Genomic DNA, 12,979 nt, shown 5'->3' on the forward strand with positions numbered 1-12,979 from the left:
TATCCTAGAAAATTACCATTTTAAAAAACATTTTGGCTAAAAACAGCATTATAATTAAAAGACCACTGGGAACGCTTTTACAAAAGATGAACGGAGTGGGGCTTTAAATTAAAAGACTTGACTATTCTAATATCTTTAAAGTTTTAGTCTGCTTTAAATGTCTATTTATTCCAAAATCTTTAATGATTAAAGTTCAATACTTGTCAGAACAATTTCTAAATCATCAATGTTCTCGTTCCACAGACGAGTCAGTGCATGTGGCTGATGCAGGCCCTCGGCTTCCTGCTCTCCGCTCTCCCTGTGGAAGACATCCTGAGAAACCTCCACTCTCTCATCACCCCCTACATTCAGCAACTGGAGAAGCTAGCAGATGAGACGGTCAGTTCACCAACGGATGGAGAGCACGCACGCACAAACAAACCGCATACGCACAGCTGGAACCTGGCCAACAGGAGCAGGCTGTGTGCCGGTGTGGTGTCACTGCAGTGGATCATTTCTCTGCAGAACCAGATTGGATCTGACCCTATATCATTGGCAAGTGATTCGTGTAGAAATAGCAACGGCGCAAATGTCACTAAAAGGAAGTGTCTCCACAAAATCACTTATCCGTGCTGCTGTGTGTGAGCGGGCAGCCATTTGAAAGAAATGTCTGAACTCTGTGTAAATGTCATATTTAATGGAGCCTGCCTTTTTTGAGTCTGTCAACTTGAAAATGTTAAATATGGAGCCGATCTTATCTAAAAATAGTCAGATATTTAGTCTTAGTGGAACAGGGACGAGTTTCTCCAGCTTTTTTTGTTCTGGTATCCTGGATGGGATGAATAGAGACGTCAGTTCAGATCAAGCTTTTCATCTCTCCACTTGCCTGCTTTTGCCCTCTCTCCTCATAATCACATGCTATCTTATCCATCTTTTCTTCTTCTTTCATGTGTTTTTTTTTAGATCTATGTCACTGCATTACATCAGACAGACCAGTCAGGTGCTGTGTTTAAATATAGTGGCACCTAGTGGAGAAACCTAATTTAATGCTGCATCACAGCTAAAGGGGACAGGTTTGGAACTTCACTCTGATTAGATTGTTGTGAGCACATATGCTGTGGACGTGTTCAGCTGAAAGGGAAGCATACTGCGTGAACAGCACAGGCACTTTCAGGGTGTGGCAGTCCTCGTTTTAGCCTTTTGGCCGTGTTACAACACCGCAGAGACAACAGTGATGAAGCACTGCCAGTGAAAGCCTAATTAATGTTTTCACCTTGGGGAATGTGAGTGTGTTTATCAAAGTAGCATCCAGCAGAACAATACTGATGACTTGATCCCTAAAAAAACTCCCCCTGTAGCATCAATTCTTGATATTACGCTTAAAGTATTTATAGAAGCGCCGTGAGCTTGGCAATATCTCAAAACTGGGTTGGGCTGAGATTTTCAAAATGCCCTTTAAATAAATAGTAAAGGGCACCGTCTGCAGCCTTCTTCCCCCTGCGGCTCTAGCGGTTGTGTTCTCTCCATCTCTCCACAGACAAGAATAATCACAGTCCTTGTGACATGATTGGAAATGTCGTTGGACTCTAGTTATGCCAACTAAGAAATTAAAGGAAACCTGAATCAATGACCTCTTGGTATGTAAGGATGATAAAAACATAGACAGAAAGTCTAAAAATAAATCAAAAAAGGGTAAATGTTTTATTTTAACAAAGCTAAAGACATGACATGCTGATTAATAACATCTGATATTTTTAGGGTTCTCTTTCAGTAATTTAGCTGGTCTCTCAAGTTGTTTTAAATAACTGTATATTTGCCAAATAATCTATTTTAAACAGCTATCCATAGTTAAGCTAATTACATCTTCACTTTCCGCTGGTATTCAGCTAACCCAGATGGTACAAATGTTTATGTGAAATAATAACTTCTGCTGTAAAAATGTAGGCTTACAACCAATTGTTATTTTATTTTTGGAGCAGCGCAGATATCTATTACTGGTCCAACTATCTAATTTAAAAATAATTATCAAGTATTTCAGTGATTCCTTGCAACAACCCAGTAAACCACTGCTGCGCCTCCTGTACAGAATGTGTTCAGTTTGACAAATTACATAAATCTTTGATCAGGATAAGATCTTTGTTTCATTCTGTAATACTTGACTTATTTTTCTGCTAAAGTTTGAACTTTCAGAGTTCAAACAAAAGATAAAAATATGAAAATGTTTATGTCTGTCTGAGAATAGTGTGCAGTGAGGAGTTTTACTACCTTGAAACATTAAAATACACAATTATATCGCAGATTTCATCTATCACAGGCTATTTTTTAGAATATAACTCCTGCGATAAACGAGGGATCACTGTATATACATTTAAATGGTGAAACTGTTTTCTTTTAGTCTCAGCAAGACAATGGAAGATTACAAATTTGGTCAGCACAAATCCAGAAGAATTTATGGAAAACAGACATAAATAAATTGGGTCAAAGCCTGCAGCTTTAATTCTTTCTTTCAGTACTGATAAACATACAAATAATAATCATTTTAAATGTTTTATAACCAATGAGTCATTTCTTCCATCTGTTCTTCATTTATCCAATTCCATTTTTTTGCTGCAAAAGCCTCCAGGCAATGACTGTAGTCATAGTTTTTGTTTTGTCTGTTTTTAGAGATTTTTTCCAGGTTTATCTGACAACAACTATAAACACTCATCCTCAATAATAAAATGCACAGATCACAACCATGATGATTATATTGGTAAGGACCATACTACTGAGAGAAATGCTCCTACAAATGCAAAATCTGAGCTCTAAGAACACTTCGAGCTTTTGTAAGCTCTAAACTCTCTTCTATGCTCTAATGTATCAGTTCAGAAGTAAAACTTAAATACTGTTTTTATATTGGAATTTCTTTGTCTAAATGAAAATCATTGATGACAAAATATCAAACAACCTTTTTTTTCTTCTTCAGCCTAACCCTGCAAATAAATTGGCAATTATCCACATATTGGGTCTGCTCTCAAACCTCTTCACTACTCTGGACATCAGCAAGCAAGATGATGAATCAGCAGATGGAACGGCCCCCCCTGCTGAAAAGCCGCCCCCCACACCTGGACCCAACCCGGTCAGTTACCTAATTTCTTATCTTTAGCAGTGTTTGAGAACTGAATGAACTTTAGATGAGATACTTCAGTTGTCTTTGCAAGTTTTACTTGGTGAAACATTTTTGAGCCTAGCATCTATGGGAGCATTGAACACATCAAATAAAATTAAGTCTACATGTGACTTTATTTTACTCTTTTATTTAACATTTGAAAAGGACTTTGGTGTGTTTTCCAGGTGGTTGTGGTTTTGCAGCAGGTGTTTGCTCTCATACAGAAGGTACTGAGCAAGTGGCTGAATGATTCCCAGGTCGTAGAGGTAAGATGTCAAATGAAAGCGTTCTGTTCTCTAAAATCCTTCTATTACCTTTATGTTTTTCAGAGTCTTTATAATCTGTTTCTGTTTCTCCTTTGGTGATGTCTACAGGCAGTCTGTGCCATCTTTGAGAAGTCGGTGAAGACTCTCCTTCATGAGTTTGGCCCCATGGTGTCTCAGCTCAGTGAAATGCTTGGACAGATGTACAGCACGATCCCCCAGGCCTCAGCCCTCGATCTCACACGACAGGTCAATATTCATACTGTCCACATAAAGATGGGGCTTTGTCAAAAACCTTTATCTAAACTAACTGACCCAGAGTTGATAATCATCAACTGCAATCTATTGTTTTCCTTGTTTTTAGCTTGTTTCTGTGATAGTTTCTTTGAGTTGTATTGACCAAATGTACTGTAATCACCCCATTCTACTTTGTCTATCAGCTGTAGTCACATTAACAATACTGGTGTTTTTCTGTGATCTTCTGCTGGGTTTGTTGGAGGCTAATTTGACAGAGACAGAGTGCAACCATAGGTTGTGCATGCAGTCCTCTTCCTATTGGGATCAATGAAAATAAAAAAAAATCATCCTTTTTTTGCTTCCACTGGTCTTTTAATAATCATGATGCCATTTTAGCCAAAATCAAAAAAACATTTTCTAGGACATAATTTTTGCAGAGTGGCATAAGTTCATTAGAAATTCACCTCTGAGTTGTAGGTGAATTTTTTTTAGCAGAGTGAGCCTACCCTCACTTCCCATCATCCCTTTGTTTACACTCTCTCCCGCTAGCTTACAGCCCTTTACAACCCCAAGCTAACATTAGCAGAGCAACAAAAATGGCGAGCTATGTCTGAGTCATCCAGCCGTACAGTTTGACCCAGATACCTACTCAGATGAGGAAAACAAAGGCATACGTGAGACATACATCAGAGTGGAGCAGAGAATGGAGCTTGTAGCCTCCCAACTGTAGCAGCTACATCACAGCTAAAAGTTTTTTTTCCATCTGCTCCTGATTCACAATGATTTGAATAAAGAGAGAGTCAGAAATGCAATTTTAAGCTTGATTTTCTTTTAATTGGTCCTCTGTCATGTGAAAAATGCAACATATTAAAAAACACCAAAAACACAATTTTCATTGAGATGCTAACTGTATAGCCCTTACATTTCTCAAATAAAATTCAACATATTTTATTTGTTGTTCTTTTTTGCACTTAGTGCATTGAATTGACAAATTCTGACTTTGGTTTAAAGATTTGCGTCTGTCTTTTTTCTATCACCATCTTACAAGGGGTTTTTGCTCAGAAGAACGTACGTGATCTGTTCAGAGTTTGTAATTCTAAGAAAGTTGTCACACTTAACACTAAAATGACAAAGTGAAGCGGTGAAGTGGGTTGCGTAACATTTTTGGTCCTGTTGTTTCAGATGGTCCATATCTTTGCCAGTGAAGTGGACCACTTCCCACCGATCAAAGCTCTGTTTGAACTGGTTACCTCGGTAACGCTGTCCATCTTCCAGCAAGGTAGGGGTTTAAAAGAGGAACGGTCCTGTTTAACGTTTTCTCTTCATATTTTATTTCAGATGAGTCCAAAAGTTGTTGAAGTGAAGCAAATAAAGTTCAAGGAGAAGAAATATTCAAAATTGTGTTTATAAAACTGAATTTATATTTTCTATGTACTACTCTATAATTTGTTGGCATATTTGATGAATTACATTTTTCAAATGGGGAAATTCCAAAAGATTAGAGGTGATCGACCTCTTGGTGGGTCAGTCAGAGATTGCTCTCATTACACGTTAAATGGAGCCTCAATGTTTTCTGTGTCAAAGTCTCTATTGTGGTTTATGTCAATCCAAACCTTTGCAATCCACTTGCTGTTTCATTTGTCAGTCTGTTGTTTGCTTGTTAGTTTTTACGCAGCTGCTTTCTGTAAAACAGAGTTAAAGTTGAGACTAAAATGATTGATGTTTGAATTGCATGTAAGCTTAATGCTTTTTTTCTTCATAGCAAATTGTCTGTCAACGCTAGAGCAGTCAGTATTTACTTTCACTGACTGTAACGTGGGCTCTATTGGGATGATCTCATTCACTAAACTTGACTCTGAGTATTTGTCTGACGCTCCCCTCCCTTTGTGTCGTCTCCTTTTCTTTCTCTCCCCCCTCTCCTCTGCTTTGACTGGTTAAGTGATGGCTGTCACAGCTCTCCTCCTGCTTCTGAGCACTTTTTTTGTTTCCTTTTTTCGGTCTGAGCAGGTGCCCATCAGTAGACAGTATCAGAACAAGACAGTCGAATCATAAAGACCAGCAGCTTAACTGACAGGGAGGCCCTGCTCAATACGTCTGCAGCCCTGGATGATGATGACAGGCGCTATGTTTGAGGGCTGGATGAGCGTATTGAGCAGGAGTCTCAGCTGGGAACTCACAACAGACATTTGTTCAGTTTTTCTTTAAATCTCCTGCTAAAGATCCTCCAGCAGAAATCTAAATGAAACACAAAGTCTGTGGTTTGGAGCTTTTTACAGGAGATTGTCTATTAACTATTATTGAATATCATGTGGTCTGTGTCCAGCTTCCACATGGAAAATAGTAGTCCCTCTGTCTGATAACTTGCTTAAGTCTGAGAAGTTGATTTATGTTGGGAAAAAGGAGTAAAGGTTGGCTCGTTCAGGTTGGGTGTTTTCCTTCAAACTGTAACAGTAACACAGGTGCCTCCTGGGTTCCCCCTCCAAAGCCACCTTTGCTTTTTTAGGTTTCTTCTTTTTCTCTCCTTACTTCTCTTTGAGTTTCTCTCCAAACAGACCCATGTCTCTGTCTTCTGCCTGTTGTTTGTTTTTGGTTGGTCTCCTCTTCCAAGACTCTGCCAAAGCTTCATATTGCCCTCCGCCCTTCCTCTTTGTTCCTTACTCACGTGTAAATTATTTCAAAGAAGTATTTTTGAGTTCTCTTTATTTTCCACATGACTGTTGAATCTATTAAGTTGCTGTTTGTATATTATTCCTATTCTCTTATGATTTCTTAAGTTTCATCTTTATTATATTATAGGACCCAGGGATCATCCTGATATTGTTGATTCATTTATGCAACTCCAAGCTCAGGTGTGTTTTTGGTTTCTTATTTCATTCACTTTGGGTTTCTCTCTCTTTTTCTAGTTTCTCCCTGATTCTCTGTCCTTCTCTATTCCTCTTTATTCTTCTTTTTTTTTATTATTGGTTAATGGCCCCTCCGGTATTCTGTTTCATGTGTGAGGCGGTGGAATGAATGAGGGAAATGTTTGAAACCGGGACATTTGTCTGGCTTCAAACACTTGACTCTAACAGTCGCCTTCAGCAAACTCATTTAAGTCTACGAATTTACCAGAAAAAACAATTAAAGACAATTTCTCCTGAAAAAAATAGAAGTAAATGCATTATATAAACACAAAGAACCGTGAATCTTGACTCTTGGTCGCTTATCGTTTAGGATAGCCTGTGATGCGATCGAGACAGCATACAAATACATTAAGCTTAAAAAGCAAAGATGCTTGCTCCAGATTTTAGCTTAATAGCATATTTCCATCAATAGTCCCTTTACAAAAAGTCTATGTAAACGAGTGTAAAAGCACGTGTTTGGATTCTGCGCTTAAGACTTTTGCGTTCACATGTTGCTATGCAAGTTTCCATGATTGTTTTTTGGCCTTAACGCACAGCCATTGAAAACCAGGTTGAACTTTGACCAATCAGGAACTCTGATTTGGTAGTGACACGTGGGCAGCATCCCTTTTTATTCACGGAAGTGACAACTGTTTGAAAATTGATTAGTGAAAAGAAGTGAATAAATGCGTTTTGTGCCCAGCTGGACTTCTATGACACCAAGTCTTTCATATATCGTAATAAAAAAAGAATAAACCTGGAGCAAGATTTGCTCTGTTTTGATTTTTCACACTAACTGTAGGTGGCAGACATGCACTAGGAAACAGTAGAAAAAAAAAAGAAGAATCTCCTCTCTGCTTGTCTGGTGTGAACACCGATGCAAAATGCGCTTTCAAAAACAAACGTGACATGAGCGCATAGCATAACAGAAACTGCAATCAGATCATAAGGAAATGTTTATTTTTTAAAAGTATATCTGAAATATTCTAATTCTTTGAAGAGTTTATTCTTTTTACAAAAGCTGAAAACAACCTACCCTACTTTTTTTAATCGTTTTCTAATGATTAATGATAAAGAGATCCACTGTCTCGTTATCACGAGAAAAGATTGTTTTCTTGTGATAATGAGATCCACTCTCTCCTCTACTCTTTTCTCGTTGTCACGAGAAAATAAATTTTGTTTTTTCCTGATAACGAGATCCACTATCTCATTATCACAAAAAATAAATGTCTTTTCCTGATAACGAGATCCACTATCTCGTTTTCACGAGAAAATAAATGTTTTCTCCTGATAACGAGATCCACTATCTCATTATCACAAGAAAAATTTTTGTTTCCTAATAGCAAGATATTGAAGAATATTTTATAGCGCTTCTCTCCTTTTCCCGCATGGAGATGCCGATACTTATTTTAAGTCTCTTTATTTTGTAGTTAACAACAAAACAGCAGAAAAAAACATTCCCAAAAATGTGTTTTTGGGCAATTTTGTATTCGTATTTGTATAGTGGATCAATCCTCTTTAAACGTCTTAATTCCATCCCATGCACCAGCCCTCCTCCCTTTGTTTCATTTAGACCTCCAAACAAACAGGTTGATTGATAAAATCACGGGCCATCGATCTTTTCTGCGTGGTGCGTTCAATGAGCTCCGGACATTGGCTGGCCCAAACCGTTACTCAGCCCGGCTCAGTTTGCTAAATATTTTTTTATTTTTATGCAATCCGCAAAACAACAAAGCACTTTGTCAGAAACAATTTTTGACACAATTAATCAATCAATTATAAATGGATCAGTTCTAGTGTTTGACATTTTCTCTGATAATATGCTTTGTTTATTTTGCGGATGTTCAGAGGTCTTGATAATGAGATAATTGATTTAGTTATCATAAGAAAACGATTAAAAAAAGTAAGGCTGGCCGTTTTCAGCTTCTGTACTTTTTAAGTCAATTTTTTACACATTTGTTCTTCAATTTGAAGCACGTTTATCCTTTGTGTAGGTGAGTCAAACATCTGTAAAATCTTAACCTCTTAGTTGTTGCTACCTGAGAAGAGACAGCAACAACAGTGTGGCCCCTGGTGACTGCTTAGCCTCTGAGCCCAAGCCTCCTCTGAAGTCATTCCAGCCCAGAGCCAATCAGAGCCCACATGAATTAATATTCTGCTAATATTAATCAGTTGAACAAATTGGCTGATGGCTCTCTTGTTTCTTTATTTTTTTAATTATTTTTTTTGTCTTTTGTCTTCATTCTTCCCTTGTTTTCTATCTTTGGATAGATCTGACTTCATCTCTCTCCCTCTCTCCTCTCCTCCATCCTGAATGAGTTCATTATTATGAAATGAGTTGTCTTTCTCTTTATCTGCACATGTTAATTACACACTTCTGTTGCATATTCTGTCCAGTCAACCAAAAACAAGAAAAAGTCTCAAATGATAATGATTAAAAAAAAAAACAGCCAAAATCATTGTTGCCTGCAGTTTTATTTAATTACCAAATCATTTCTGAGTTTGAGTTTTTTGCAGTCTGTTTGTTATAGCTGCTCAGTTCTGCACTGAAGTATCTCTGGACGAGTTTGGGTTTAGCTTTTCCTAAACAGATGGAGAGAGCACCACAGCCTGGTAGGCAGATCTGGTCATCTGTTGGGACCAGATCCGGCTACCAGGCTTTGCAGGTCTTGTTGATATCTGAGGGGGAGCGTATGCAGTGGAATGTGGTGAAGCAGGACCAGCTGGGTCAATCTGTCAGTAGCATGCTCTGTTTAATGGCTTCATCTGCCTCGCAGGCCCTCAAACGGAAGCCCGACTTGTTCTTGTCTGAGAGTCTAGATGTGAAAGCGGTGTTCCACTGTGGTAAGTGCACGCCAGATCTGCACAGATACATTCCCCTTCACCGAGGGTGGTTTGTTTAAATATCTACTAGTCTGACCGAAGTAAAATCTGGAAATCTGCTGTTGCAGCACTCAGGAGCTCCTGTCTTCTTTTTTGTTTTCTAGGAATTCTGTCGCTAAAATTTCCTGAAGCTCCAACCGTCAAGTCGACGTGCTTGTTCTTTGTAAGCACACTCAAACTGAAACCCTGTGGGTATTTTTGAGTGGTTTTGTCCCTAAATTTGATGACTGTCTGTGTTTCTGCCAAAGACCGAACTGCTGCCCCATTGCTCGGATGTTCCTCCAGTAGCCAGAGTGATGCAGGAAGACGGGAAACTGTTGATACAAGCTGTGTTGGAGGTGAGAAGCATCAATGCACCTGTGGTTTGGTGACCAGTCCCCTCTTGGCCGGTTTAGAATGGTCCTGGCAATTTAGTTGAGCGTTTCCATTGTGCGTTGGATCATCAAAGTGCATGCAGGGTGTAGACCAATGATGTAGCTGTGCGTCAACACGGTGCTACTATGTATAATGGTTCCATACTGTAATGGAAATGCTCAAAAGTCCAGTCCGGCCTGGACCGCACACTGGAAACGAGGCATTAATGACTGCTGTAGCCTAAAATGCTCAAATCTGCTGCAGCTTTTTGAAAAGTTACTACATCCTACAAGGCAGTGGATGGGGTCAAATCCAGATCAGATTAAGTGAATGAAAAACCAGATTGTAAACCTGAAAAAACATTGTATATAAATAAAAATTAAAAAAGTTTTAAAGTTGTAAATACTATATTGTAAATGTAAAAGCATAAAAATAATACTTTCCCAGAGTTAAGTACATCAGAGAGGTGACACTGGCGTCGCAAACAACAGACGATGTTCTGAAGCATAAACAACATAACCTCTATCACCCAATGTCAATCATGGTCCCTCTAGCCCATGGGCTTAAGCCCCACCCACATGTAAAATTAGACTCAACACTGACAGCAAAAATTGTGAATTGAAGCTGTACATTGAAAACTAAAAGTAAATAGGTTGCTAAAAAATAAAAATACAAAACGGCAACTGTGCAAATACACTTTCCTCTCTATTGGTAACAATTTTTGGTTTATAGTTTTTATTTGTTTCAATATTTCTTCCATTTTTCTTCTTCAAATGTCCAATATTTCCTTTAAGTTTACAATGTGTACTTTTGAGTCCAAAGATACCCTCCAATAAAAATCCTGATGATGGGAAATTAGCGACTCCAACATTCCTCCCCACAACCCAGAAGGAAATTTCTTATAAACTCCCATGATTTTACAGGGAAAAAAACAGTTTCAAACAGTTTTCATTTTTTTTCCTCCAAATTTACAATCTGTTTTTATTCACTTTAGGCTGATCCTGATTATACCCCTTAGCCGTGCATCATGTATTAACCTCCTCTCTGATCTCTCCAGGGTATTGGAGGCGGAGCTTCTCGGAGTCTCATGGACCAGTTTGCAGAAGTGCTGTTTAGCCTGAACAAACACTGCTTCTCTCTGCTGGCCGTGTGGCTGAAGGAAGTGCTGCAGCCTCCTGGATTCCCATCATCGCGCGTCTCCGCCGAACAGAAAGAGAACTTCTCCCAGCAGATACTCAGGTAGCTCAGCTGAATCTCTGCTCGCTTGCTTATTTACCAACATCTCAGTATTGTGGCAGCGAGTTCATGGGTGTAACAACTTTCTTTTCTCTGCCTCACGCAGAGAACGAGTGAACAAGAGGAGGGTGAAGGACATAGTCAAGGAGTTCACACTACTGTGCAGAGGTCTCCATGGTACAGAGTACGCTGCTGATTACTGAAACTCTCACCTGTGACCTCACATCAAGTGGACACCACAGCAAATCAATTCGATCTCCATGAAGACGCCATGAAATGATTGTACCGATGATCCACCCAGCCGCTGGACAACGTACGGAACCATTCCAGCACAGACCTGCCATTAGAACAACAAACGCTCAACCCAAGGTGACCCCAGAGCGCCCACCGTCTCCTCCAATCCTTTTCCTGTGATAAGATCGTCTCTGCTCGCTCTTTTCCTTCTTTGAAGATGTTTGTGCTGGAAGAGCTTGGAGCAGCAGACCCAGCATGTACCTTACGGCCCCCCTTTACTCCTGCCTTTCTAGATCTTCCTGTGGTTCCTAGGTTGGTGTTTAGCATCCATTGAAATGGTAGTGATATTGTACGTAGATACTTAACATTAATTTCTATGGTAAACAAAGTACATTATATAAACGTATATGTATGCACACATAGAAAGATTCTCAGTCCTGCTGCTGCTAACGAGGGAAAAAAGAAGAAACGATGGGTGTTTGAAAATTGGTCAAATATTGTTAATTCCCATTTATGGCCATGTGATCTCAGCATTTGCCAAATTATACGTTGTTTTTGTGAATTTTTAGGTATTTTTAAAGAAGACCCTTGTGTAATAATTAACGAAGAGGACAACATTTGGACTAGTCCGAGTTCAAACCAAACGCTTTGTATAAGGAGCTCCTGGAGATCACTGTTTTCCTGCAGTGTCCTTGCGTTGCAGACTCTCCCTGAGGCGAAGCAGGACTGCCTGGAGTAACGCCTGAGGGGAAACGGGAGAAATCCTAGTAATTGGAAGGGAGCAGCCAAGAGGAGAAAGAGCTGAGCTTCTGGACGGATCAGTTCTCATGACAGTGGACTGCTTAGTCACTGTAATTGTGCAAAAATATTAATCAACTTGTGCATATTAACAGTTATTGCCGAACACTTTGTGTATATGAGTGTGCGAGTGTGTGCATACGTGTGAGAGCAAATGTTGTTTTTTTTCCACTTCTTCAGTGCACTTATAATGGACCTACCAGAACCAATGCATCTTCCTCTCTTCTTTTTGTTAAAGTCGTTCATTTCCTTTTTTCAAAAAGACTGAAGCATCCCGTCATCACAGTGATGATCTTTGGCCACCGAGCTTTCTGATACAAAATACCTGTGATGAGCCACCCAGGTTCCCCTCACCCATTTCAGTCACTGTCTTTGAAAATATCAAGAGTTGAGGAGAACATTCCAGACCACAACTCTGAGAAGTTATATATATATATATCCTCTTCAGTTCTCGTTCGTTACACCTGAGACTGTAAAATACACTGTTTAGTGAAAGACGACTTATAGCACTCAGCGCTGACATTTACTGCTCCAGAGATCACTGTTTTCAGCTTAACCCTTCTGTCTTATCCAAGGTGCCTGCAGACATGTAGCATGTATGTGTTAGTGGTGGGCGGGGCTAAAGGGACAAACCAACTCAGAGTGGAAAGACTCGACTCCAAACCCAACAGCGGAGGCAGGAGTCTGGTCTGAAGCGAGCCGTTTGGCTTCATTCTATGAATGTCCTGATGTTCACCACTGATCCTCAAATCTGTTTGTGGTTCTAGCTTGCAATGAGAAACTGACCAGTGTTTGTCTTTGGAAGAACTGTGTGTGGAGGAGGAGTGGGAGGAACAAAATGTACAATTTTTTTGTTTTTTGTACCTTGACTTTAATTTATTAAATATATCCAAGACTGTGTGTCAGAGTTGTTCTTGATTCAGTTTGGTATACAGTAGTCGAGATCTGCATTAAGCAACACGTTT

At 39.4% G+C, this 12,979-nt stretch overlaps 1 protein-coding gene across 1 annotated transcript in view; it reads left to right on the forward strand.

The window, feature by feature from the left end:
• LOC112150437 (importin-13) overlaps positions 1-12,914 on the forward strand; it is a gene marked incomplete in the record, with an annotated part of 29,599 nt that extends 16,685 nt beyond the window's left edge. Inside the window, 11 exon segments of the mRNA XM_024278776.2 lie at positions 244-378; positions 2,945-3,097; positions 3,313-3,393; positions 3,502-3,639; positions 4,810-4,906; positions 6,424-6,476; positions 9,287-9,353; positions 9,497-9,555; positions 9,641-9,730; positions 10,804-10,985; positions 11,089-12,914. Coding sequence (XP_024134544.1) covers positions 244-378; positions 2,945-3,097; positions 3,313-3,393; positions 3,502-3,639; positions 4,810-4,906; positions 6,424-6,476; positions 9,287-9,353; positions 9,497-9,555; positions 9,641-9,730; positions 10,804-10,985; positions 11,089-11,185 — 1,152 coding nt within the window.
• Between the last annotated feature and the right edge of the window lie 65 nt (positions 12,915-12,979).

Source organism: Oryzias melastigma, linkage group LG4 (assembly GCF_002922805.2).
Source record: "Oryzias melastigma strain HK-1 linkage group LG4, ASM292280v2, whole genome shotgun sequence".
In the NCBI taxonomy this organism is placed as follows: domain Eukaryota; kingdom Metazoa; phylum Chordata; class Actinopteri; order Beloniformes; family Adrianichthyidae; genus Oryzias; species Oryzias melastigma.